The 25,487-nt window shown below is 35.9% G+C and overlaps 2 protein-coding genes across 13 annotated transcripts in view; one reads left to right on the forward strand and one right to left on the reverse strand.

Moving 5' to 3' along the window:
* DTWD1 (DTW motif tRNA-uridine aminocarboxypropyltransferase 1) overlaps positions 1–25,487 on the reverse strand; it is a 164,034-nt gene that overhangs the window by 52,524 nt on the left and 86,023 nt on the right. The gene's annotated exons all lie outside the window — the stretch shown is intronic.
* Positions 1–25,487, forward strand: part of FAM227B (family with sequence similarity 227 member B) — a 160,872-nt gene that overhangs the window by 35,018 nt on the left and 100,367 nt on the right. For 11 of the 12 annotated variants that reach the window (XR_013335211.1, XM_077764439.1, XM_077764436.1 and 8 more), the window contains 3 exons: positions 5,488–5,589; positions 9,012–9,138; positions 15,099–15,236. Coding sequence is in view for 11 of the 12 variants with exons in the window: in XM_077764439.1 (XP_077620565.1) it covers positions 5,488–5,589; positions 9,012–9,138; positions 15,099–15,236 (367 nt within the window). In the remaining variant the exon portion in view is untranslated. The remainder of the gene's footprint in view (positions 1–5,487; positions 5,590–9,011; positions 9,139–15,098; positions 15,237–25,487) is intronic. The other variant, XM_077764442.1, reaches the window with a different exon arrangement.

Consider the following 25,487-nt stretch of genomic DNA (forward strand, 5'->3'; position numbering starts at 1 on the left):
TTTACACATTAAGGAACTAGAAAAAGAACAACAAATTAAACCCTAACTAGCATAAAGAATTGAATAATAAATATTATAATGGAGATAAATAAAATAGAGAATAGAAAGTCAATAGAGAAAATGAAAAAAAAACTCAGAAAGTTAGTTCTTCACGAAGATCAATAAATGGACACACCTTAATTTAGATTGACTAAGAAAAAAAGAGAAATGACTCAACTTACTAAGGTCAGCGATGAAAGTGGGGACATTACTATTATGGAAGAAATAAAAAGAATTATAAGAGTACTTGAAAAAATATGTGATAACAAATTAAATAACCTATATGCATTGGACAAATTCCTAGAAACATATCCTCTTCCAAGACTGAATCATGAAGCAATTGACAATCTGAATAGACCTATAACTGACTAGTAAAGAGATTGAATCAGTAATTAGAAACCTCCAAAGAAAAGCCCTATACCAGATAGCTTCACTGATGAATTCTACCAACACTCAAGAATTAACATCAGTCCTTCTCAAACTCTCCAAAAAATTGAGGAGGAGGGAACACTTCCTAACATATTTAGAGAGGCCAGCATTTCCCTGATACCAAAGCCAAAGATATTATGAGAAACAAAATAACCTATAGACCAATATCCTCTTAGATGAATATTGATGCAAAAATCCTCAACGAAACACTAGCAAACTCAGTTCAGCATATTAAAGGATTATACACTCTGATCAATGAGATTTCTTCCCAGAATGCAAGTATGCTTTTTTAAAAAATTAAATATTTATTTATTTTGAGAGAGAGTGCACACAAGCAAGGGAAGGGGCAGAGAGAGAGAGAGAGAGAGAGAGAGAGAGAGAGCATCCCAAGCAGGCTCCATGCTGTCAGCACAGAGCCCAATGCAGGGTTTAAACCCATAAACCATAAGATCATGACCTGAGCCAAAACTGAGAGTCAGATGCTCAACTGACTGAGCAACACAGGTACCCCAGTAAATGATTTTTTTAATGTACTGTTGAATTTAGTTTGTTAATATTTTATTGAGGATTTTACATCTATGTTCATCAGAGATATTGGCCTATAGGTCTCTTTTTTAGTGGTGTCTTAAAATATATGGTTTTAGTATTAGGATAATCCTGGCTTCATAGAATGAATTTTGAAGTTTTTCTTTCTTTTCTATTTTTTGGAATAGTTTGAGAAGAATAGATATTAACTCTTCTTTAAATGCTTGTTAGAATTTGCTTAAGAAACCATCTGGTCCTGGACTTTTACTTGTTGGGAGTTTTGGCTTATTTGTTTGTTTGTTTGTTTGTTTTTATTGAGTCAATGTCTTTGCTGTTATCAATATATTTTTATTTCTTCCTGTTTTGGTAGTTTACATGTTTCTAAGAATTTATCCATGTCTTCTATGTTGTCCAATTTGTTGGCGTATAGTTTTTCATAATATTCACTTATAATTGTATTTCTGTAGTGTTGTTGTTAGTTCCCCTCTCTCTTTTGTGATTTTAATTATTTTAGTCCTTTTTCTTTTCTTTTTGATAAGTCTGGCTAGAAGTTTATCAATGACTGAATTTTTTTCAAAAATCAGCTCCTGGTTTAATTGATCTCTTCTCTTGTTTTTTTTAGTTTCTGTACCATTTATTTCTGCTTTGATCTTTATTATTTCCTTCCTTCCTCTGGTTTTCAATTTCTGGATCCTGGAGTTGTAAGGTTTGGTTGTTATTTGAGGTTTTTCTTGCTTCCTGATATAGGCCTATATTGCTATAAACTTCCATCTTAGGACCACATTTTCTGCTTTCCAAAGGTTTTGGACCACTGTATTTTCATTTTCATTTGCCTTGATATGCTTTTTAATTTATTATCTTATTTTCTGGTTGACCCATTCATTGTTATTTAAACTCTACTTATTTATAGTCTTTTTAGATTTTTTTTGTGTATGTTTGACTTCTAGTTTCATAATGTTGTGGTCAGAAATGATGCATGGTATAACTTCGATCTTGAATTTGTTGAGGCCAGTTTTATGGGCTAATATAAGATCTAACCTGGAGAATGTTCCATGTGCATTTGAAAAGAGCTGATTTTTGAAAACCATGTGAATTGTGCTGTTTTAGGATGGGATGATCTGAGCATATCTGTTAAATCCATCTGTTCCAGAGTGTCATTCAAAAGTATTTTTTCTGATTTTCTGTTTAGAGATCTGTCTCTTGATTTAAGTGGGGTGTTAAAGTTTTTTCTACTACTATTTTATTATTGATTAGTTCCTTTATGTTTGTTATTAGCTTTTTTATGCATTTGGGTACTCTTATGTTGGGTGCATAAATATACAAGTGTTATATCTTATTGTTGGATTGTCTCCTTTATTATTATATAGTGTCCTTCTTTGTCTCTTGTTATAGCCTTTGCTTTAAAGTGTGTTTTGTCCTGTGGATACTATGGATACTCTGACTTTCTTTTGACATCCATTTGCATGTTGTTTCTCCATTCCTTCACTTTCAATCTAAAGGTGTTTTTAGGTCTAAAATGAGGCTCTTGTAACCAGCTTATATGTGGGTCTTGTTTTTTGTTTTCTGTTTTTTAATGCATTCTATCACCCTCAGTCTTTTGATTGGAGCATTAGTCTATTTACATTCAAAGTAATTATTGATTGATTGCTGATTTTTTTTTTAGTGTTACATTTGGATTTCTTTCTCTTTATTCTTTGCATATTTAGTAATGGTTTGGTTTATGGTTACCGTTAGGTTTGTATATAACCTCTTCTGCACATAGCAGTCTATCTTAAATTGATGGTTGTTTACATTTGAACCCATTCTTTTCTCTTCTTCTCCCCGTGTTTAAGGTATATGGTGTCACATATTATGTTTTTGATTGATTTTTTTATAATATTCATTTTTACTGCTTTTGGGTTTCCTACCTTTTTACTGTCACTTTTGGTCTCTTTCCCACTGAAAGAGTACTCTTTAATATTTCTTGCAGGGCTGGTTTAGTGGTCACAAACTCTTTTAGTTTTTGTTTGTCTGGGAAACTCTCTCTCCTTCTATTTTGAATGGTAGTCTTACTAGATATTCTTGACTGCAGATTTTTCCCACTCAGCACTTTGAGTTCTCCCACTCTCTCTGCTTTTACGACTTTTTTAAGCACTGTATTTTACAAATTTAATTACATTATATCTGGTATGGATCTCCTTTTATTGATTTTGATAGGAGTTATCTGTACCTGGATCTGGATCATGATGTATGTTTCCTTCCCCAGATTTGGAAGTTTACAGCTATTATTTCTTCAAATAAGTTTTCTGCTCCCCTTTTCCTCTTCTTCTGGAACTCCTATAATGCAAATGTTATTACATTTGATGGAGTCATTGAGCTCCCTAAGTCTATTCTTGTTTTGCATAACTTTTTCTCTCTTTTGTTCAGCTTCATTACTTTCTATTACTGTCTTCTGTTCCATTAATTCATTCCTCTGCTTCTGACATCCTGCTATTCATCCCATCAAGCATGTTTCTCATTTCATATATTGAGCCCTTCATCTCTGCTATGTTATTCCTTATCTCCATGTTAAGGGCTTCACTCATGCCTCCACTCTTTTCTCAAAGTCCAGTAAGTCCAGTAAGTATCCTTATGATGATTGTTTTAAATTCTCTATTAGTCCTATTACTTATAACTGTTTTTGCTTAAATTGCTGGCTGTGGCCTTGTCCTGTTCTTTCATTTGGGATAAATTTCTCAGTATCCTCATTTTCTCTCCCTCTCTGTGTCTGTTTCTCTGTGTTAAGAAAGTCAGCTACATCTTCTGCTCTTGAAAGTAGTGACTTTCTGAAGGAGTTCTCTAGTGCCTTGCAGTGCAGTGTTCTAGCACTTCAGGAGAGTATCCTCTGTGTGCTGGTGGGTCTGAGTCACTTTTCCTTTCAGTGCAGTCATCTACACACTGACTCTCTGCTTGTTGTGAGCTGTGCTTCCACCCTGTAGTGTTAGTGGGTCTCAGGTAGGTCAGCTCTAGGGGGATGTGCCTGCAGGGGAAGTTGGAAGCAGGGTAGCAATGTTAACAAAATTTGCATGGGGGAACTGGGCCTGTGCTGGATCTCCCAGAGTGCTGCTGCAGTGGAGGGCTATGTGCTGGGGAAGCTGGAAACATAAGGCTGGGCCCAGCATGCAGTGGTGGCTGGGGGTGCACATCCAGGCATGGTGTGGTGGCTAGGCATGGCATGCAGCAGCAGCTGTGCACCGGGCAGCTGGGCAGACCATGCAGGTGGCTTTAACAAAATTTACGCTGAGCCCTGTCCAAGGCTATAAGCATCTGTGTAGCCCTGCCTCCCACAGGTGGTTCTGTACTTATGCTGGGGGGCGGGGGAGAAAGTTGGTGCCTGACAACTCCCTCACTTTTGGAGAAGTCCCCCAACACACTTTGATGTCTGTATAAACAGATCTGTCTCCCATTTTCTCCCAGCGTTGTGTAAACTGCCATTTTTATGTTGCCTGTCTATACAGGCTCCAGTCCCTTTAAGGGTGGCAAATCAGCTATCACTTGCCCTCCTGGAAAGTCAGCTAACTTTTAAAACTCCAGGCTCCAAGTACCACAGGTTTTACAAATCTACCCAAATTCAGTCCCTCTAGTTTTTAAAGTCAAATACTATGGAAATTAGTCTTCCCTATGTGAACTCCCTGATGTGAGGGCCCATTTCTCTGCTCTCTCCAGACATGCAGCTCCCTTCCTTTTACCAGCCTCCCTCTACCCTTCTGACCTTCCTGACTTTTCAGATGCAGTTTCTTCTCTAAAGTTAGTTGTGGAGTTTGTTCTGTCAGTCTTCAGATTGCTTTCCGGTCTATTGACTTGGATGCAGATGATATCTAGTTGCAAATGTGGATGGGGTGAGCTCAGGGCCCCCCTGCTCTGTCACCTTCCCAAGCTAATCCTATCAGGACTTTACTATAATATTGAAATCATTATTATCTCTACATTTCTTCCTTCTTACAACATACTGTGTCTTTAGTTTCCATCATGTCACAATTGTACTACTTCTGGCTGTGGCTGTCTCATCCTAGTGACAGCTTTAATTTTATACTGAGTTACTGATAAAGATAGAGTTAGAGTGGTTATAGAACAAGAGAATGTAAAAGTCATTGATTGCCTCTCATGCCAACTTTAATGGAGGAACCTTCAGTAATTCATCGAATGTTTGTGTACTTCCTGTGTGATAGGCACTGCACTGAGGGCTTGAATACAAAGTCATACAAAACATGATCCTTGTCCTTATTTTACTATGCTGTTTTAAGGTATGTATTGTTAGATACATTTGGCAGATGAGGAAACTAGGACTAATTAGCCCAGGATAAGACAACTAGTGAATAATAGCCAGTATGCAAATTCACGTCTGCCTGATACCACGCCCATGTTTATTCCACTATAGCAACTGATTTGCCTCTTAAGAATAAATGAAATTACTGACATTATGCATACAAATTCAATTTTTAATTGTACTTTTAAATCCATACTTTTTTTTTAAAGCCTGACAGAGAAAATCAAGATTCTTTGTTTGATAGAATTTCAGAAAGTTATGTGGCACTTTTCATGAGCATCCCAGCAAGTCGAAAGGATACATTCCTTCAGGTAAACATAGAAATTACTGGTTATGCTAAGCATTTTAAAAAATTTATTTAATGTTTTTATTTATTTAGTTAGTTAGTTAGTTATTAGAGAGAGAGAGACCACGTGAACAGGGGAGGGTCAGAGAGAGAGGGAGACACAGAATCTGAAGCAGGCTCCAGGCTCTGAGCTAGATGTCAGCACAGAGCCCAACGCAGGGCTCGAACCCACAAACCACGAGATCATGACCGGAGCCAAAGTCGGACACTTAATCGACTGAGCCACCCAGGCGCCCCAAGCATTTTTAGAGTAAATGACATAAAAATATTTTATTCAAACACTTATTAGAACTTATTTTGTTACTTTGAAAGGAAATTCCTTGAAGTAGGGTAAGTAATGGTCAAATATGAAGAGCTATGCTCCCCTCTCAGAATATTGCATACCCTTGCCTAAAGTCTTACAGAATCTCCTTAGTGTGGTACAGGTATTTTGTTTGCATATTGATAATGTGAAAACTGTTGAATTATTCTGTATATGATCTTGATTTTTTTCTGTTTATCTATAAAATTAATAATTTTTCTTTTATTTTATAATGTATATTGTGATTTGTTAAAGGGGGCTTGAGAAGTTTATGTTATATGTAAGAGCTAAGTACCTGTGATAGTAAACAAAAATGGACATAGTTATAATCAAATTTTTGTTTTACTTTTCTATTGTTATAATAACTACTGAATATGATTTTAAGAATTTGTGTTCTTTGTGTTCTTTTAATGTGAAATGAATATATGTAGGAATTTCAGTAGGTATTTTAAAATTTATTTTTATTTTTTTAACTTTAAAAAATATTTTAATGTTTATTTATTTCTGAGAGAGAGAGACAGAGACAGAGTGTGAGCCTGGGATGGGCACAGAAAGGTGAAGACACAGAATCCAAAGCAGGCTCCAGGCTCTAAGCTGTCATACTAGAGCCTGATGTGGGACTCGAACTCACAAACTGTGAGATCATGACCTGAGCTGAAGTCAGATTTTTAACTGACTGAGCCACCGAGGTGTCCCTGATATTTTTAAATTTAAACATCTAGCCATTTCAAATATCATCCTCAATGGGGAAAAACTGAGAGCTTTTCCCCTGAGATCAGAAACACGACAGGGATGTCNCCTGGAAGAATTGGACAGCAATGGGCAGAAGAATGAAACTAGATCATTTTCTTACATCATACACAAAAATAAACTCAAAATAGATCAAAGACCTGAATGTGAGACCAGAAGCCAACAAAACCGTAGAGGAGAAAGCAGGAAACAACCTCCTTGACCTCAACCGCAGCAATTTCTTACTTGACACATCCCCAAAGGCAAGGAAATCAAGAGCAAAAATGAACTATTGGGACCTCATCAAGATAAAAAGCTTCTGCAGGGCAAAGGAAACAATCAATAAAACTGATAGGCAACCGATGGACTGGGAAAAGATAGTTGCAAATGACATATTAGATAAAAGACTGGTATCCAAATTCTGTAAGGAATTCACCAAACTCCACATCTGAAAAACAAGTATTCCAGTGAAGAAATGGGCAGAAGACATGAACAGACACTTCCCCAAAGAGGAAATCCAAATGGTCAACAGACACATGAAACAATGCTCAGTGTCCCCCATCATCAGGGATATGAAGATCAAAACCACACTGAGATACCACCTCACGCCAGTCAGAGTGGCTAAAATGANCGTCTGTAAATTAGAAATACATTTGTATTTTGAGTTGATAACTGTTTTCGTGGGTAAAACAAACTTAAAACCAGTAAAATGTCTTTCACAATGAAAATGTAAACAAACTTAAACTGCCAAACATTTATGTTCAATCTTGACCTATCTTTCTTACAGACAGAGAGTAAGAAACAGATTGCATTTATTTATTTATTTTAAAAAAAATTTGTTAAGTGTTTATTTTTGAGAGACAGAGAGACAGAGTGCGAGCGGTATAGGGGCAGAGAGAGAGGGAGACACAGAATCTGAAACAGGCTCCAGGCTCTGAGCTGTCAGTACAGAGCGGGATGCAGGGCTCAAACCCACAAACCACAATATCNATCTGTAAATTAGAAATACATTTGTATTTTGAGTAACTGTTTTCATGGGTAAAACAAACTTAAAACCAGTAAAATGTCTTTCACAATGAAAATGTAAACAAACTTAAACTGCCAAACATTTATGTTCAATCTTGNTGGTCATTATGTGACGTGATGGAGGTGTTAACTAATGTTATGGTGGTAATCATATTGCAGTTTTTAAGTGTATCAAATTGACATAATGCACTGTATGCATTAAAATTATACAGTGTTATATGTAAATCATATTTTAATTAAATATTACATAAATAGGGGCACCTAGGTAGCAAGACTTGGGTGCTTGCTCAGAGAAGCAGTAACCACTTTGTTCATCCTACTAACATCTATGTTCTAAAACCATGGCTTGTTAGGATTCTCTTATTGATATGAAAGTTTATGGGGAGAGGGAAGATGACAAATTTAAAATACATGTATATAGGGGCATCTGGATGTGTCAGTCGGTTAAGCATCTGACTCTGACTCAGGTCATAATCTCATGTTCTTGGGCTCAAACTCCACGTCGGACTCTGTGCTTACAGCCCAGAACCTGGAGTCTGCTTTGGATTTTGTGTCTCACTCTCTCTCTCTTCCCCCCCGTCCCCCACTCACACTCTGTCTCTCTCACAAATAAATAAACATAAGAAATAAAATAAATTTTAAAATACATAAATATACTTTTTATTATAATGACCTGTACATGTCACTTTCTGAAAGATAACAATACCAAGGTTAAATGAAATAATAATCATCAAACTTTATCTTAAAATATGATCATTAAACCTTATTAATTTCATCCTTTATCCAAATTAAATTTTCTAAATGAAATCAATAATTATCAAACCTTATCTTAAAATGTAGTCATCAAACTTTATCTTAACTGTTAACTTCATCCTTTTATCCAAATTAAATTTTCTAAAATGCTGACAAATAGCCAAATTGACTTTATTTTCAATTCTTCTTTGTCCATGTCCTTCAGTTAGAAGTATAAAGAAATCATAAGTGGCCGAAGCAAGCTATAAGAAAAAAGGGACATAGGATGCCTGGGTGGCTCAGTTGGTTAAGAGTCTGCCTTTTTATTTCAGCTCAGGTCATGATCTCATGGCTCATGAGGTCAAGCCCTGTGTCAAGGCTCTGTATTGACAGTGCGTAGCCTGCTTGGAATTCTCACTTTCTGCCTCTCCCCCATGTACACTCTCTCTCTCAAAACAAATAAAATTTTTTAATTAAAATAATTAAATTTTAAAAAAGATAAAAGGGATATATATTTCACAAACTTAATAATCATTATTTGGTAGTTGAGATATGCTATATAAAATATGAAATTATTCTAATATGACTCTTTTTGGTAGGTGTATCCTGATTGTTTGGCACAAGCTATCTATGCAACATTCCAGGAAGCATTTCCAGAATCCAGTAATCTTTTTAATGATGAATTTAAAGAAGATCTAGGGAATAATATTTTTCTTTGGCTGTCAGGTATGAATATGTCATTTACATATCGATCATTATTTTGATACTTTTAGATTACAGTATCTTGTCAAAAAAATGGTAGTTCTTTGCCTTATAAAACATGTCATATTAATGAATATTTTTTAAGAAGAATGATTATATTCTCTGAAAGTTTTGCTATATCAAAATCTGTTATTAACTTTAGAAGCCAAGTAATTTTATAGACAATGAGATTGTTATAGAAAATTGAATTTCCACAGAACTAAAGTTATATATATTTTATATTTAGAAAGTAAATATTTTAAGCTGCTTTGGAATACTATTGACATTTTTATGACAAATAGTATTGGGTGAATTCTAGAGCTAACACCTCCTTGTAGGAATACAATCAATCATTAGTCAAGGAAAAGGTTTTTGTTTTTAATTTTTAATAATGGTATATATGTAGGTGGAGTTATAGGACTGAAAGGCTGAAGGAAAGTAAAATTCTAACCTAGAGCATTTTGCTAGAGATTTAGGTACTTGAGTGTCAAACTAAGGTATAATTTCATGTTTTGGAGTGACCTCCTCAGTATTTTTTTTGTAAGACTGCTTTACTCTTATGGACTACCAGAAGCTGTTGACTATTTTCAAATAGTTCTTCTTATAAACCTTTTGATAAAAATTTTGACAAATTTTTAAAAACTGTTTTATACCAATTCTTAGTAACCAAATTATTTCTGAAAAAAATGTTATATATTTTAAGGAGGGGGGCCTTTGATAGGTAAAGATTAGAAAACAGCCCTGAGAAAACACCATCCCCTTCAATCAACATACACAGACAAGAGTCTCCTAATTATAGAGGAAAAATACAACTAATTCTAATATGAGAAATAAAAAGAGAATGGACACAGCATTCGTACCAACATACTATCAGAAAAAATCTCATAAAGAACAGAACAGCTTTCCTGCTGACCTCTTCTACTATATTGTGTCCCCCCCAAATTCATACATTGAAGTCCTAATCCCCAGTATACCTCAGACTGTATTTCAGTATAGGACCTTTAAAGAGGTAATTAGGTAAAATGAAATCATTTGAGAGAGCTCTAATCCAACAAGACTGGCATTTGTTTACTTCATGTCTCTGAGAATTTGGTAATTCCCACAATATTTCAAACTTTCTCATTATTATATTTGGCATGGCGACCTTTGATTAGTGATTACACCTGCTGAAACCTCAGATGACAGCATTTTTTAGCAATAAAGTATTTTTTAATCAGAGTGTATACATTATTTTAGACATAATGCTATATAGCACACTTAATAGACTATAGTATAATGTAAACATAATTTTCATATGAGTGGAAAACCAAAAAATTCATTTGACTTTATTGTGATATTCCATTTATTGCAGTGGTATGGAACTGCACCTTCAATAGCTCCAAGTTATGTCTGTATATAGGAAACCCTCAAGACTCTGCCAAAAAACTGTTAGAACTAATCGATGAATTCAGCAAAGTTGAAGGGTACCAAACACTATACAAAATCCGTTGCATTTCTTAATGCTAACAAGAAAATATCTGACAATGTGGGGCGCCTGGGTGGCTTAGTCGGTTAAGCGTCCAACTTTCGCTTGGGTCATGATCTCGCGGTTCGTGGGTTCGAGCCCCGCGTCGGGCTCTGTGCTGACTGCCAGCTCAGAGCCTGGAGCCTGTTTCAGTCTGTGACTCCCTCTCTCTCTGACCCTCCCCTGCTCACGCTGTCTCTCTCTCTCTCTCCTAGAAATAAATAAAACATTAAAAAAAATTAAAAAAAAAAAGAAAATATCTGACAAAGTGCTCAAACAATCTCATTTGCAATAGCATTAATAACAATAAAATACTTAGGAATGAATTTAGTCAAGGAGATCAAAGATCTGTATATTGAAAACTGCAAGATTTTTATGAAAGATATTAAAGAAGACAAAAACAAATGGAAAGATATCCTATATTCATGGACTGAAAGAATTGATTTTGTTAAAATGTCCGTACTACCCAAATCCATCTACAGATTCAGTGTAGTTCTTATCAAAATTCCAATGGCATTTTTCACAGAAATGGAAAAAACAACCTCAAAATTTGTATCCCGGATGTGAATAGCCAAAGCAACCCTGAGAAAGAACAAAGCTGATTTCAAATGATACTACACAGCTCCAGTAATCAAAATGATACTGGCATAAAAATAGACACATAGGCCCATGGAATAGAATTAAGAGCCCAGAAATAAACTCTCACAAATACAGTCAACTAATACTCAATACTAACTCTCTTCCATAAATGGTGATAGTTAAACTGGATAACCACATGTAGAATGAAATTGGACTTCTTATAACACTCACAAAAATTAACTCCAAGTGAGTTAAATATTTAAAATAAGAACTAAACTATAAAACTTCTATAAGAAAACATAGGAGAGGGGCACCTATGTGTCTCAGTCGATTGAGCATCTGACCCTTGATTTTGGCTCATATCATGATATCATGGGATAGAGCCCTATGTTGGGTTCCACACTAAGCATGGAGCCTGTTTAAGATTCTCTCTCTCTCTCTCTCTCTCTCTTTCTCTCACTCTCTCTCTCTCCCTCTGCCCCTCTCCCTTGCTAATGCACTCTCTCTCTCTCTAAAATAAAAAAAGAAAACATAGGGAAAAATTATTGACATCAATCTTAGAAATGATTTTTTTGGATATGGGACACCAGAAACAAAAGCAACAAAAGCAAAAAATAAGGGGGATCACACCAAACTAAAAAGCTTACACACAGTGAAGGAAACCATTAAAAAAATAAAAAGGCAGTTTACAGAATATATTTCCAAATCATAATCTGATAAGGGATTAATATCCAAAATATATAAAGAATTCATACAACTCACTAGCAATAAAAGAAAACAAACGTTTAAAAATGGACAGAGGAACTAAACAGACACATTTCCAAAGAAGATATATAGATGGCCAATAAATACATGAAAAGACAACACTCAACACCACTAATCAGGGAAGTCCAAATCAAAACCATGAGATCTCATCTCACACCAGTCAGAATGGCTAGAATAAAAAAAGACAAGAAACAAGTTATGAGATCTCATCTCACACCAGTCAGAATGGCTAGAATCAAAAAGACAAGAAATAAGATTTGGCAAGGATGTAGAGAATAGGGAACCTTTGTGCACTGTTAGTGAGAATGTAAATTAGTGCTGTTACTTTGGAAAACAATATGGAGGTTCCTAAAACTATTTTAAATACAGCCAATATGAAACCTAGCAATCCCACTTCTGGGTATACATCCAAAAGAAATAAAACAACAAAGAGTATGTGGCTGGCTCAGTAAGTAGAGCATATGATTTGATCAAGGTTTGTGACTTCAGCCCCGTGTTGGACATGGAGCCTACTTTAAAAAAAATAAATAAATAAAGAGAGATCTGCACTCCCACATTCATTGCAGCCTTATTCACAACAGCCAAGATATAGAAACAATCTAGGTGTCTGTCATTAGATGAATGGATAAAGATGATGGATATATATGGATAATGGAATATTATGCAGCCATACAAAAGAAGGATATTTTACCATTTGCAACAACATGGATGCACCTTGAGGGCATTATGCTAAGTGAAATAAATCAGAAAAGACAATTATTTTATGATATCACTTATATATATTTCATTTAGAAAAGAAAAAAATACCAAACTCCTAGAGAATAGGGTAGTTGTTACCAGCAGATGGAGGAAATGGGAGATGTTGGTCAAAGTGTATGAACTTTTAGTTATAAGATAAATAAGTTCCAGAGAATTAATGTATAACATGATGATTATAGTTAATAATACTGTATCGTATACTTAAAAGTTACTAAGAGAGTAGTTCTTAGATGTTCTAACCATAGCAAAGAAATGGTAACTATGTGACATGATGGAGCTGTTAGCTAACTTTATGGTGGTGATCATTTCCAATATATATAAGTGTATCAAATAAAGAGTTGTACAAAGTTACATGTTAAATGTTCTATGTTAAACTTACACAGTATTATATGTCAACTATAGCTCAATAAAGCTGGAAAATTTGATATTAAAATTAAAAATCATGAAAGCTAAAGATATAGAACACCTTCATTTGGAGGCTGTGGTCCTATATTATTGCCATTTTTTGGAATAGTCCATGTTTAGTGACCAATTTGAATTTCTTACTTATAAATAATGATGGGATGTTGTCAGCTCAACAAGTGGTTAATTTGGAAAAGAAACAATGGAGAAACTGACCTGTATGAAGTGCTTACTATGGACCAGACACTGTGCCAGATAATTTCACATCTGCCTTGATGGCAGGCAGGGACGAAGTTAAATTGAATTTTGGGTCCCTTGTGTCAGATACATAGTTTAGTACATAGTAAGCTTGCAAAAGTGTTTGTTGAATGTCATTTCTCTATATGTATCAGGACCAAGTAGGTTTTATCCCAGAAATGGAATGATTATTCAACATTAGATGTATTAACCACTCTGTTATTTTCTGTATTTTGACGCCATGTCATCTGGGGCCTTGCTTTCCCTGGAAGGACTGCCAGGGTTAGCCAGTTCCTAGAAATATTAAATAACTCCCCCATAAAGGTGCTTTTCAAATAAAAACCAACCAATCCAGAGCCCGCATGGCAATACCTCATTTATTGGGTTCTCACACTGGACCGCTATCCCCTTATCTTAACCATTCCAGGATCAGGTACCAAACAACTGGGTACAGCCCATATGTTCCAGAGCCTACTGAAATTATTCAAACTAGTCAGTTCTGAGCCAGTTACCCTGACTCACCCTTTCCTGAGAAACCACAGTGAAGGCTCTTGCCCACAGTGTCCTCTACCCCTCTGTGTCTGCACTGGCCTCAGTGTTGCCATGTGGCCCCATGGCATGGTGTGCTCCTCCTCTTGGGAACTATGCGCAGTAAACTATCTTTTCCATGCCAATCATTTCCTGACCTGTTCGCCTTACTGTACCTCCAATTTTCTATTAATACACTATACTTTAAAACATACACAATCTATCAAGAAGCATTCAAGTGAATTAAACTGAAGTCTTCCACATATTTTGTCTAGCAGCAACTAATGTGAAACAAGTGATAACTGAATCTAAAAACACCTAGAAAATTTAAATTTGACAGCCAAATATAGCCAGTAATCCTCATTGAACACTCACTACTGAAAAAATATTGGCTATATTTAGAATATATCAATGTATAGTAATATTGATAATAGTATTAGCTGATATTTTTCATTTACTGTACACTTTAACATATTAACTCTTGGAGTACACCAAGGAATTTACATTGTTCTTATTTTAATTGCTGGGGATGAAAGTGTTCATTGTGATTAAATGGATTATTCAACCATACACAGCTTTTGGAACCAAAGTAGAACTTTTAAAATTTATTTTTGTTACTTTTTGGATATTACAATTGATTGATAAATACTATTTTAAGATATTCAGGAGATACAGATAAGGCATAATAATAAGAGTCATCTATATTCAGAAGCACTCGTGTGTGTTAACATTTAAGCTACAGACACACATACCTAAGACATAAAATTGTTCTTCACAAAAAAAATTATAAATACCTTTGTATGTTAACAAATATTTACAAGATAACTTTAAGTGGATACCTCATAATCCATTGTATGGATGTATTCTTGTTGTATATTTAAGTCTTTCCCAACTCTTTGCAATAATTAACTTCCTCTTATGTCCATCAGTGAATTTAGCTTATGTCTCTTAATCAGAAGGTGATACTAAGTTTTACCTCTTTTTTAATTCACTATTTTATGTAATAAGACATTAATATTTCTCATAGAGTTTCCCTTATATAAAACTTGAGGCTGACAGTTTTCACAGGATTGTTATGAGGATGAAATATGTAACACATGAAAATTCTTTGACACATTAAAAGATATTTTCAAATGCTAATTTCCTTGACTAAATGCACATTTTATAACAGGTTTAAAACCTCAAAAAGGCTTTTGGACCCAGTGGAGACTGAAAGAGCTCTCTACAACAAGCATACATGGTAGTAAGAAAGCACCTTCAAGATCTTTAAAGCACAGAATTGAAAGGAGTCAGGAACGTATAACAGCTGGTAAGTAAACTTATTGTCAACTGTAGAATAAAATAGCCAAAATCAAGTATATTAAGTTATTTATTTATAATAATTTTCTAATTTATTCTTTGCTGAAGGTCTCAAAATAACATTTGCTTTGTAGATTGGTGTTACAGTAGTTTGAATATTGCTTTACATTTTAGTTTTTCAATATAAAAGTGGTATGTGCTTAAGTCCTCCCATTTGCCTGCTATTATATTCTTATATTGATCTTCTATCTTACAGTCTCATTAATTCTAGTAGCCTTGTTATACCTTTCTTGGGATTTTCTTTATGGAAAATCATGTTATCTGAGAATAAAGAGCATTTTACTTCTTCATTTCCAATCTATCTGCCTTTTATTTATTTTACTTGCTGAGGGCTAGGACCTCTAAGAAAATGATAACTAAAAGCAGTGAGAGTGGACATCCTTGCCTTACTCCTGATTTTAGAGGAATGTTAGGTTATCTGCCTTTAAATAGATTTTGACTGCCAGTTTTTATAGAAGACTTTATCAGGTTGAGGTGGCTTCATAGATGTAAGAACTCAACAAATGCTTTTTACCATCTGTTGAGATGAGTCTATTTTTTTTTTATTGTACTCTTCTAATATTGTGAATTATGTGGATTGATTTTCAAATGTTAACCCAATCCTTAATCCCTGGGGTAAATCCCATTTGGCCGTTGTATATTAACTTATTCATGTACTACTGGATTTAATTTGCTAAAATTTTTGTTTTATTTTCCTATACTATCCTGTCTCATTTTAGTGGTAAGTATAATGTCCCCTCCTCTTCTCTTTTCTAAACGAGTTAGTATAAAACTGATATTTATTCTCCTTCCAGTATTTGGTAGAATTCTCCAGTGAAACCACCCAAACCTAGAATTTTTTTGTGTGGGAAAGTTTTTGACAACAAATTCAGTCTCCAATAGATGTAGGGCTATTCAATTTACCAGTTCATTCTTAAGTGAACTTAGTTGTTTTGTGTGAATTTTTATTTCATTTCTTTAAATATTTTTGAGGGTTTTTTTCTGGGATGTCATCCAGTTACTTAGAAATATTTCAATCCATTTTAGACTTGCTTTTAAGCTTCATTAGGTGGAACCAGAGAAGTCTTTTGTCTAGGCCTAACTTGCTTCCCCTGCTGAAGCAATACTGTTCTCAGTATTCTACCCTTAGTCTGCATATAGGAGGTTTCCCATCTTACCGTCTAGAACCTGAGCTCTGTGTGAGCCCCAAGCAGTGTTCTGCCTGCTCTTTCTTTTGGGTGGCTCTTTACCAACCTCAGGCAAAGATTCAAAGGTAATCCTCTGAAGATCTTTCGAATGCTTTCGGTGTGAATCTGTCTCCTCCAAATTGTGCTGACCTATGAACTTTAGCTTGCCTTGGCCTTCCAGAATGCTAAATTTTACTTTCTTGACTCAGTGACACTAATGGATTCTGTTTGGATTCTCACACCTTGCAGTGTGGAGAGGAGATGATTGAAGGGCTCCCTCATTTGTTTTTCTTTTCTTGAGGATTACTGGCCTGTGCTGCCTATTGTCTAACACATGAAAACCATTGTTTTGTAGATTTTGTTCAAATTTTTAGTTGTTTAAGAAAGAAGAGTAAATCCGGTCCTTGTTTCTCCATAATAGTTAGAAGTGGAAGCAATTGTATGTACTTTTTAAAGAATTAAAAGACCGGGGCCCCTGGGTGGCTCAGTCAATTAAGCATCGATCTTCAGTTCAGGTCACGATCTTGTGGTTCGTGAGCTTGAGCCATGCATTGGACTCTGTGCCAACAGCTCAGAGCCTGAAGCCTGTTTTGGATTCTGTCTCCCTCTCTTTCTGCCCCTCCACCACTCACATTCTCTTTCTCTCTCTCTCTCTCTCTCTCTCTCTGTGTCTCTCTCTCAAAAATAAATAAACAGATAAAAATTTTAAAAATCTGACAGCACTGAGCCTTCTTTTGGATTCTGTGTCTCCCTCTCTCTGTCCTTCCCCCATTCACACTCTATCTCTCTCTCAAACATTAAAAAAAAGAATTAAAAGAAGACTTAAAAATAGCCTTCTATTTGTATTCATATATTTACCATTCTTGGAACTTCATTCCTTGCTATAAATTTGAGTTTTCTTGTGGTGTTATTTCCTTTTAGCCTGAGAAACTGCCTTCTCATAGAAGGAAATTCTGCCAGCAATGAATTTCCTTATTTATTTATCTTAAAATAATGTTCATTTTGCCTTTATTTTTGGAGGATATTTTTGCTGGGTATAGAATTCTGAGTTCATTTTTCTTTGGATTTTAGCAAGATATTGTTCCATTGTGTTCTCGTTTGTATTATTTCTAATGAGAAGTCGGACATTGTTCTTATTATTATTTCACTGGATCTAGGGTTAGGAACTTTCTGTAAAGGGCTAAATAGTCAACATTTTAGGTTTTGTTGGATACATATCATCTCTGTCACATAATAGTTTCTTTACAACTCTTTGAAAACATAAAAACCATTCTTCGGTTCCAAGTGATATGAAAAATAGGCCATGGGCTGGATTGGACCTGCAGGCTATAGTTTGTTGATTCCTACTCTATTCAATGTGCCTTTTTTTCTAGCTACTATTACAATTTTTCTCTTTGTTCTTAGTGTTCAGCAATTTGTTCATGATGTGCTGACATACTTTTCTTTGTGTTCATCGTGCTTGGGCTCACTAAGTTTCTTAAACTCATGGTTTGAGATTTTTTACTAAATTTGGGAAAATTTTGCCATTATGTTTTCAAATCTGTTTTATTTCTTTCCTCTGGGACTATAGCATGTACTATAGTATTTAATGTTATCCACAGTTTATTGGGACTTTGTTGTAGGTTTTTTCAATCTTGTTTTATAGATTTCATAATTTCTGTTTATCTCATTTTAAGTTCACTGATGCTTTCTTCTATGGTCTATGATCTCTTTTCCCAATAAATGAATATTTCATTTCCTATATTGTACTTTTCAGTTAAGAATTTCCATTTGGTTCTTTATTAAATAGTTCCCATTTCTGTTCTGAAGTTCTCTTCTTTTATTATGACCATATCTTCTTTTAAGTCCTCAAATATATTCAAAATAGTTGCTTTAAGTTCTTATCTGGTAATCCCCACATTTGGATAACTTTGAGATTGATTCCTATGACTATCTTTTTCTTGACTATGAGTCATAATTTGTTGTTTCACTTCATGTCTAGTAACTTTTTATATAATCTTGGAATTTTAAATGATACTTTGAGGATTTTCTGCATTCTGTTAATTTCCACTGAACAAAGTTAATTTTTGTTCAAGTAAGTTACTTTGGATATATTCAAAGTCTAAATGTTATATGTTCTGTGATTGATGGTCAGCCACTAAAATCCCCACTTAGAACTTTTAATCACCCAGTTATTCCTTTCTACCCATCCCTCTAGAGCTCCCTCTTCCCACCATATGTGTGAGTAATTCAGACACCAGCCAAGGATTTGGAAAGGGCTTATGATATAGTTCAGATTTTGGGCTTCCTCTTCTGCAGACCCTTTCTTTCTAGGATTTCTAAAACTTCTCCTTCATTTTTCAATCTTCTGGAAGTCCCAAATGCCATTCTCTTAAGCCAATAATAGTTCTACTTTATATGTGAATTCCATCCACTCACATGCAATGATGACTAAGTAGTACCATCAGACAAAAAGTTGTTTAAGCAACTACATGAATACAGATTTCATCCCCTTAGCAGTTCCCTCTTACAGGGTTCAGCTCCCCTCCAATTTCTACCTGCTGTTGTTGGTCATTCCCTGGTACCTAAAAATGGCTGTTTTTAAACAATCTGTTTGAGAATTTATAACTTTTATCTGTGGGAAAGTTAGACTGATATAAATCAAATATTTTATTTAAATACTGACTTTATGACTTAAATATCACATTTTCAAGTCAAATTTTACTTAAAACTTTATATGTTGCTTCATTGTCTCTTATTATTTAGTCTAGTAGAAAATTCTAAAGTCGACTATTTTTTCCCTTCTTTACAGTTAATTTATGGAATTTTGTCTTACTTTTCTGTTTAGATGTTTCCAAAATGTTTACATTTGTCATTAAAATTGAAAAATGTCACTGGAATGTGTCTTGATATGAATGAAAGATTTCATAGATTTTTCCTAATGATAAATTTAATAATAATTCTTGGATTTCCCTAAGCTCCGACACAGACCTAGTAAAGGTCTTAGCCAAATATTTCAAGTGAGACAGAAACTGGCATGGCCAGACTGAAGACGGAGGAAAAGTGCCTCTGTTTCAGATATTGTACCATTGGAAGGTATCCCCCTAACACTGAGGAAACAAAATATCTAGAGAGAGGCTTTCACATGGTACACTATAAAAGACTAACTGATTCAGCATAAAAACTGAATATGTATAGGGATCAATGAAAAAAAAAAAGAAAGAAAGAAAAAGTCTAGTAAAAGTTGTTCATTTGGTAAATGTGGTATAAGCCAAGAACAGTTTTCTGTTAGGTAGGAAAAACTGAAAGGGACCTGGAAGTTAGGCTGACAGCAAAAAAAAAAAATCAAGTCCCTGGGAAAGACCACATTTTTTACATTATGTCTTAGCCCTTTCAGGAGCTTACTAGGCCACCAGGTGTTCCTGGACCATAGAGGTAAAATGACTGTGTAAGGCTTCTCATTGGTTTCCCACCAAAACATCTCATTTCAATGCAGCTTGTGCTTTTCTAAGTAAGTTTCTGCCAGTGAGGATGTGGATCTGTCAAGAGCTCCTCCTGTGTACTTTCCCACCATATGATAAAGTATATTTATTATCAGGCTTTTAAATTTTTGGTTCTATAGGCTTCAGATATAATACCAATTGATCTAACTATGTTCTGGTGCTGATGGATACAGACTTTCCTATTTATGCTTCATAGTTCTTTACCTTGAGGGTTGGGAGAAAGACTAAAGTAGCTGTGTTTATCCCACCACTTTATGTAGAAGTCTCCATTTAGGTGTGTTTTTATTATTATATTTTACTGAAGCATGCAAAAAAGTAAAAAATATTTCCCGCATGTAATAAATATTTATATTTTTCCATATTTTCTTTACAAGTCTTTTATTTACAGGTTTTTTGTATTCTCTCTAAATTTATCTCCCCTTCTCTAAACATAATGGCTATACTGAAATTTGTGGGTCTCTGTTCTTTTTACAATATATATTATTATTTTTTATGTTCTGTAGATAAATAAAATACATGAATTCTTTTGTGTTTCAAAATCTAGCAATAATCAAAATTCAATAATTAAAAAAAATCAGTAGGTATTAACCAATTTTTTAAGCAATATTTTTTACTATCAAAAAAACATAGTCAAGTTTTGACTCTAAAGACAGTCAAGAGGGGGGTGCCTGGGTGGCTCAGTCAGTTATCTCTGGACTTGCCTCAGGTCATGATTTCACTGTTCATGAGTTTGAGCTCTGCGTCAGACTCTGTTGACAACTCAGAACCTGGAGACTGCTTCAGATTCTGTCTTCTCTCTCTCTCTCTCTCTCTCAAAAATGAATAAATGTTAAAAAAAAAAAAAGAAAGAAAGAAAACATTTTTAAAAAGACCAGCAAGAAAGTTTTTCTATTCTAGGAGATACTGCTTATGAGCTTTTATTTCAATAATGTTTATTCTAAACATCTCTTATTTATATGTTGCATCATGATAATCCTCATTTTTTCAGAAGTTATTATTTCAGTATCCATTTTTTTACAATCTAAAATGAAGATTCTAGGGGCACCTGGATGGCTTAGTCAGTTAAATTCCAACTTCAGCTCAAGTCATGATCTTGCAGTTTTGGGTTTGAGCTCCATGTTGGACTCTGATGCTCAGAGACTGGGGCCTGCTTCGGATTCTGTGTTTCTCTCTCTGAACTTCCCTCACTTGTCCTCTCTCTCTCTCTCTCTCAAAAATAAAAGAAATATTAAAAAATAGTCAAGACGGGAGTGCCTGGGTGGCTCAGTCAGTTAATTGTGCACTTTGGTTCAGGTCATGGTTTCACTCTTCATGATTTTGAAGAAGATTCTACTTCTTAATGAAGATTCTAGGTGGTGAATTACAATGCTTGAAAGAGCTTTTATACTGTATTTCTAATAATTATTTTCATTGAAATAAGCGTAAATATTGTATTTGCTTCAAACACACTTGATTTTAATAATAGGAAATCTTGATAAAATATATCATATATTTAACTAACCCCTAAATATTTGAAAAATACTTGTTATATTTGACTCTAAAACATGACTAGATTTTTCTATTTCTGGATGAGACCTAAGCCTGGGAGAGGAGGCTAGAAGCTCAGTGACTGTTTCCTTTCATATACTGCTCAAAATTAAAATTTAATGCTTTATCTCAAACTTGTGTAAATCTTCGATTTGAAGTATGTACTTGATAACATGTGTTAACTTTTAGAGACTTATTAGTAATATTTTTATGTGGCTTGTCACTTTTATTATCACCTATAAAGTGAGAAAACTGAAGTGTAAGAAATTAGTAATAACTTACCCAAGGTCACATAACTGATCAGTAGTGGAATATGAATTCATTTCTGGAAAATTCTGGCCTAGACTGAACTCTAAGCCACCTCACATGGTTTCTCTCAGCCATTTAATTTTACAAGCTTATAAGAATGTTACATTAAGGCTTAAAATTGTCATCATAGGATAAGAGTTGTAACTTATAATCCTTCATTCATGACTAACATGAATGAGTTTTTAGATCTGTTCCTGGGATCAATTTTTAAAAATTTTTTAAAATGTTTATTCATTTTTGAGAGACAGAGAGAGACAGAGCACAAGCAGGGGAGGGGCAGAGAGAGAAGGAAACACAGAATCAGAAGCAGGCTCCAAGCTGTCAGCACAGAGCCTGACGTGGGGCTCAAACTCATGGACCATGAGATCATGACCTGAGCTGAAGTCAGACGCTTAACTGACTGAGCCACCCAGGCACCCCAAATTTTAATAGGTAAGAAGGAAAGAGGGAGAGATGATAGTAGAAGGGCCAAAAAGAGAGCAGAAGACTGGGAGGGAAAATTCACTTGTTTAAACATTTTTTTATGGATTCTCCTAGAAATAGCAAGCAATGGTTTGAGGAATTGGAAAGCCACATTCTGGGACCAAAGTGGTCCAGAAATACAATGACGGCAAAGGGTTGGAATTTCTCATCCTCTTGCTATGCACCAATATTTTTGGCAGGGGAACTAAAAGGGCAGTTGTACTTTCAAAAAGTCAAGAATTGCTTAAAAGGTTTTGTGTGTGTGTGTGTGTGTTCTGTTTTTTACAAAGACGTTTTTTTCTGTAAACTTCTGCTTAGATTATGACGATTAGGATATATATACGTTTAAGGTAGAACTTTGTTCAAATCTAGGTGTTTATTTGAACTTTGAGGCTCTTATATTTTCCTAGGGCCCTAGACTACTTTTAAAGCTATCTCCTTGGGTTTTTATATCGACTAGTGGTCAATGAGTTCCTCTCCTCCACATTCTGATTCAGAGATCCAGGCCCCTCCATCTTCTGGGGTCACCAGCCTATAGAACTGCATAGTCATTAGAATTAATCTGCATCAGGAGAATATAGGAGGAGTGGGCACACAATTTTAAAAATCTTGGCTAAAGTTATAAATTTCCACTTATAAAATTAATATGTTGGGGAACCTGGGTGGCTCAGTTTGTTAAGCATCCAATTTCAGCTCAGGTCATGATCTAGGTTTGTGTGATCTAGATCTGTGAGTTCGAGCCCTGCATCAGGCTGTGTGCTGACAGCTCAGAACCTGGAGCCTGCTTCAGATTCTGTGTCTCCTTCTCTCTCTGCCCCTTGCCCACTCAAGCTTTGTCTCTCTTTGTCTCTCAAAAATGAATAAATGTTTAAAAAACTTTAAAAAATGAATATGTCATGGGAATGTAATGTGCAACATGGCAATTTGGTTAATAATGCTGTATTACATATTTGAAAGGTAGGAGAGTGGATCTTGGAAGTTCTCATTACAAGAAAAAAAAGTAACTATATATGGTGATGAATATTAACTGGACTTATTGTGGTGATCATTCTGCAATATATACAAATATCAAATCATTATATTGTACACTTGAAATTAATATGTAATGTCAGTTATACCTCAGTTTTAAAAAGTGTTGGCTCAGAAGTCACCCATGTCACTTCCAGTCAGATACCATTAGTGAGAACAAGCCATGGCCTTATATGTAAGGAGGGTTGGCAAATTACAACAAAAACAAAAACCAAACCAAACCAAGCAAAATAACTCTGGCTAGGAAGCTGCTACATAGTGACAATTTTATACTATGGAAGGAGGATCTACACATTGTGAAGGACAGCTAAGTGTCTCTAGTACAGAAATTAAGTTAAATAATAGGGTAGTAATCCTGACGTATGGAATGCTTATGCTGTGGCCTATAAGAAAATTTGAGTATCAAAGAAAAATTTGGGAGAACTTGCATCTGTCAGTCACCATGATCTTGACACTTTTCCAATACTTAAAGACTTTGCCTAATAAGTCAGTGGTGTTATCAAATGTGATTTTTTTGTTATCATTTAAAGAAATGTGGCAACACTTAGACTATCTGTATAACTCACTGAACCAATATTTTTCATATGACCATGCATGGATTTTATTTTTTAAAAATAGTTTATTGTCAAGCTGGTTTCCATATAACACCCAGTGCTCATCCCAACAAGTGCCCTCCTCCATGCCCATCACCCCCATACCCATCAATCCTCAGTTTGTTCTCAACATGCAAGAGTCTCTCATGGTTTGCCTCCCTCCCTCTCCACCACTATTTACCCCTTTCTTCTCCTCCTTGGTCCTCCGTTAAGTTCCTCCTAATCCTCTTATACGTGCAAACATATGGCAGCTGTCTTTCTCTGCCTGACTTATTTCGCTCAGCATAACACCCTCAAGGTCCATCCATGTTGCTACACATGGCCAGATTTCATTGTTTCTCATTGCCATGTAGTATTCCATGGTATAGATAAACCACATCTTCTTGATCCATTCGTCCGTTGATGGACACTTAGGCTCTTTCCATGTTTTGGCTATTGTTGAGAGTGCTGCTATGAACATTGGGGTACATGTGCTCCTATGCATCAGCACTCCTGTATCCCTTGGGTAAATTTCTAGCAGTGCTATTGCTGGGTCATAGGGAAGTTCTATGGTTAATTTTTTGAGGAACCTCCACACTGTTTTCCAGAGGGGCTGCATGCATGGCTTTTAAAAATGTGATTTTAGGGACACCTGGCTGGCTCAGTCAGTTCTGCATCTGAATTTGGCTCAGATTATAATCTGTTGGTTCATGAGTTCGGTCCCTGCATCGGGTGATATATGGAAGTGTTGAATCACTATATTTTATACACCTGAAACTAATGTTACACTGTATGTTAATAATTGGAATGTAAACAAAAACTTAAGAGGGGAGGGGCAAGATGGCGAAGAAGTAGGGAGTTCCGTACATTGCACTCACCCCTATATCTCACACGGAAAAGATCTGAATCTGTAGGAAACCTTACAGAACCCAAGAGATTGGTAGAAAAAGGACGCAGAATCCACTGAGATGCCTTCTAACGTGAGTGCGAACTGGGGAAGATAAAATTGGGCTGGGATCGGAGACTCAAAAGGACGGGGGCGATCCCCGTCTGCGGGGAGTGAGAGGGGAAAGAGAGAGTCCGAAACTACTCAAGACACCGTCCCCGTCGCTGGGGTACAGAAAAACCTCCGCTTGGGGCACAGAAGGACCGTGCGCGCCAAATCCCTATGCACCAGGTCCACGTGCGCCAACTTGTCCTGGAGGGGCCGCGCGCACTGACCGCTCCTTTGTGCTCCTGGCTGGCTGGACCCCTAGAGAGGCTGTGCGCTGACCACGCCATTGTGCTCCTGGCTGGCTGGACCCCTGGAGGAGCTGCACGCCACCGCTCCTTTGTGCTCCTGGCTGGCTGGACCCTGGAGGAGCCGCGCGCGTACCAGGCCTCTGCACTTCTGGCTTGGCTGGGCCCCTAGAAGGAAGGTGAAGGGCTTAAACCTGGGAGATTTGCCCGTGAGTTCGTGTTTCGGGTGACGAGACACAGAGGGACCCGGCTTCCTGCTCTCCAGCGGGCCCAGCGCGCCCCCCAGGCAAACCCCCATCCTTGCTCGCTAACCCGACCTGGAGGAGAAGGGAGCAGCGATTCTGGCTCCATCCCCAGAGCTAGGCAAGAGGCTTGGAATTGCCCTGAGGGGATTGCCTGCAAAGTTGTGTCTAGG

This window comes from Crocuta crocuta, unplaced genomic scaffold, assembly GCF_008692635.1.
Source record: "Crocuta crocuta isolate KB4526 unplaced genomic scaffold, BGI_CrCroc_1.0 scaffold102, whole genome shotgun sequence".
In the NCBI taxonomy this organism is placed as follows: domain Eukaryota; kingdom Metazoa; phylum Chordata; class Mammalia; order Carnivora; family Hyaenidae; genus Crocuta; species Crocuta crocuta.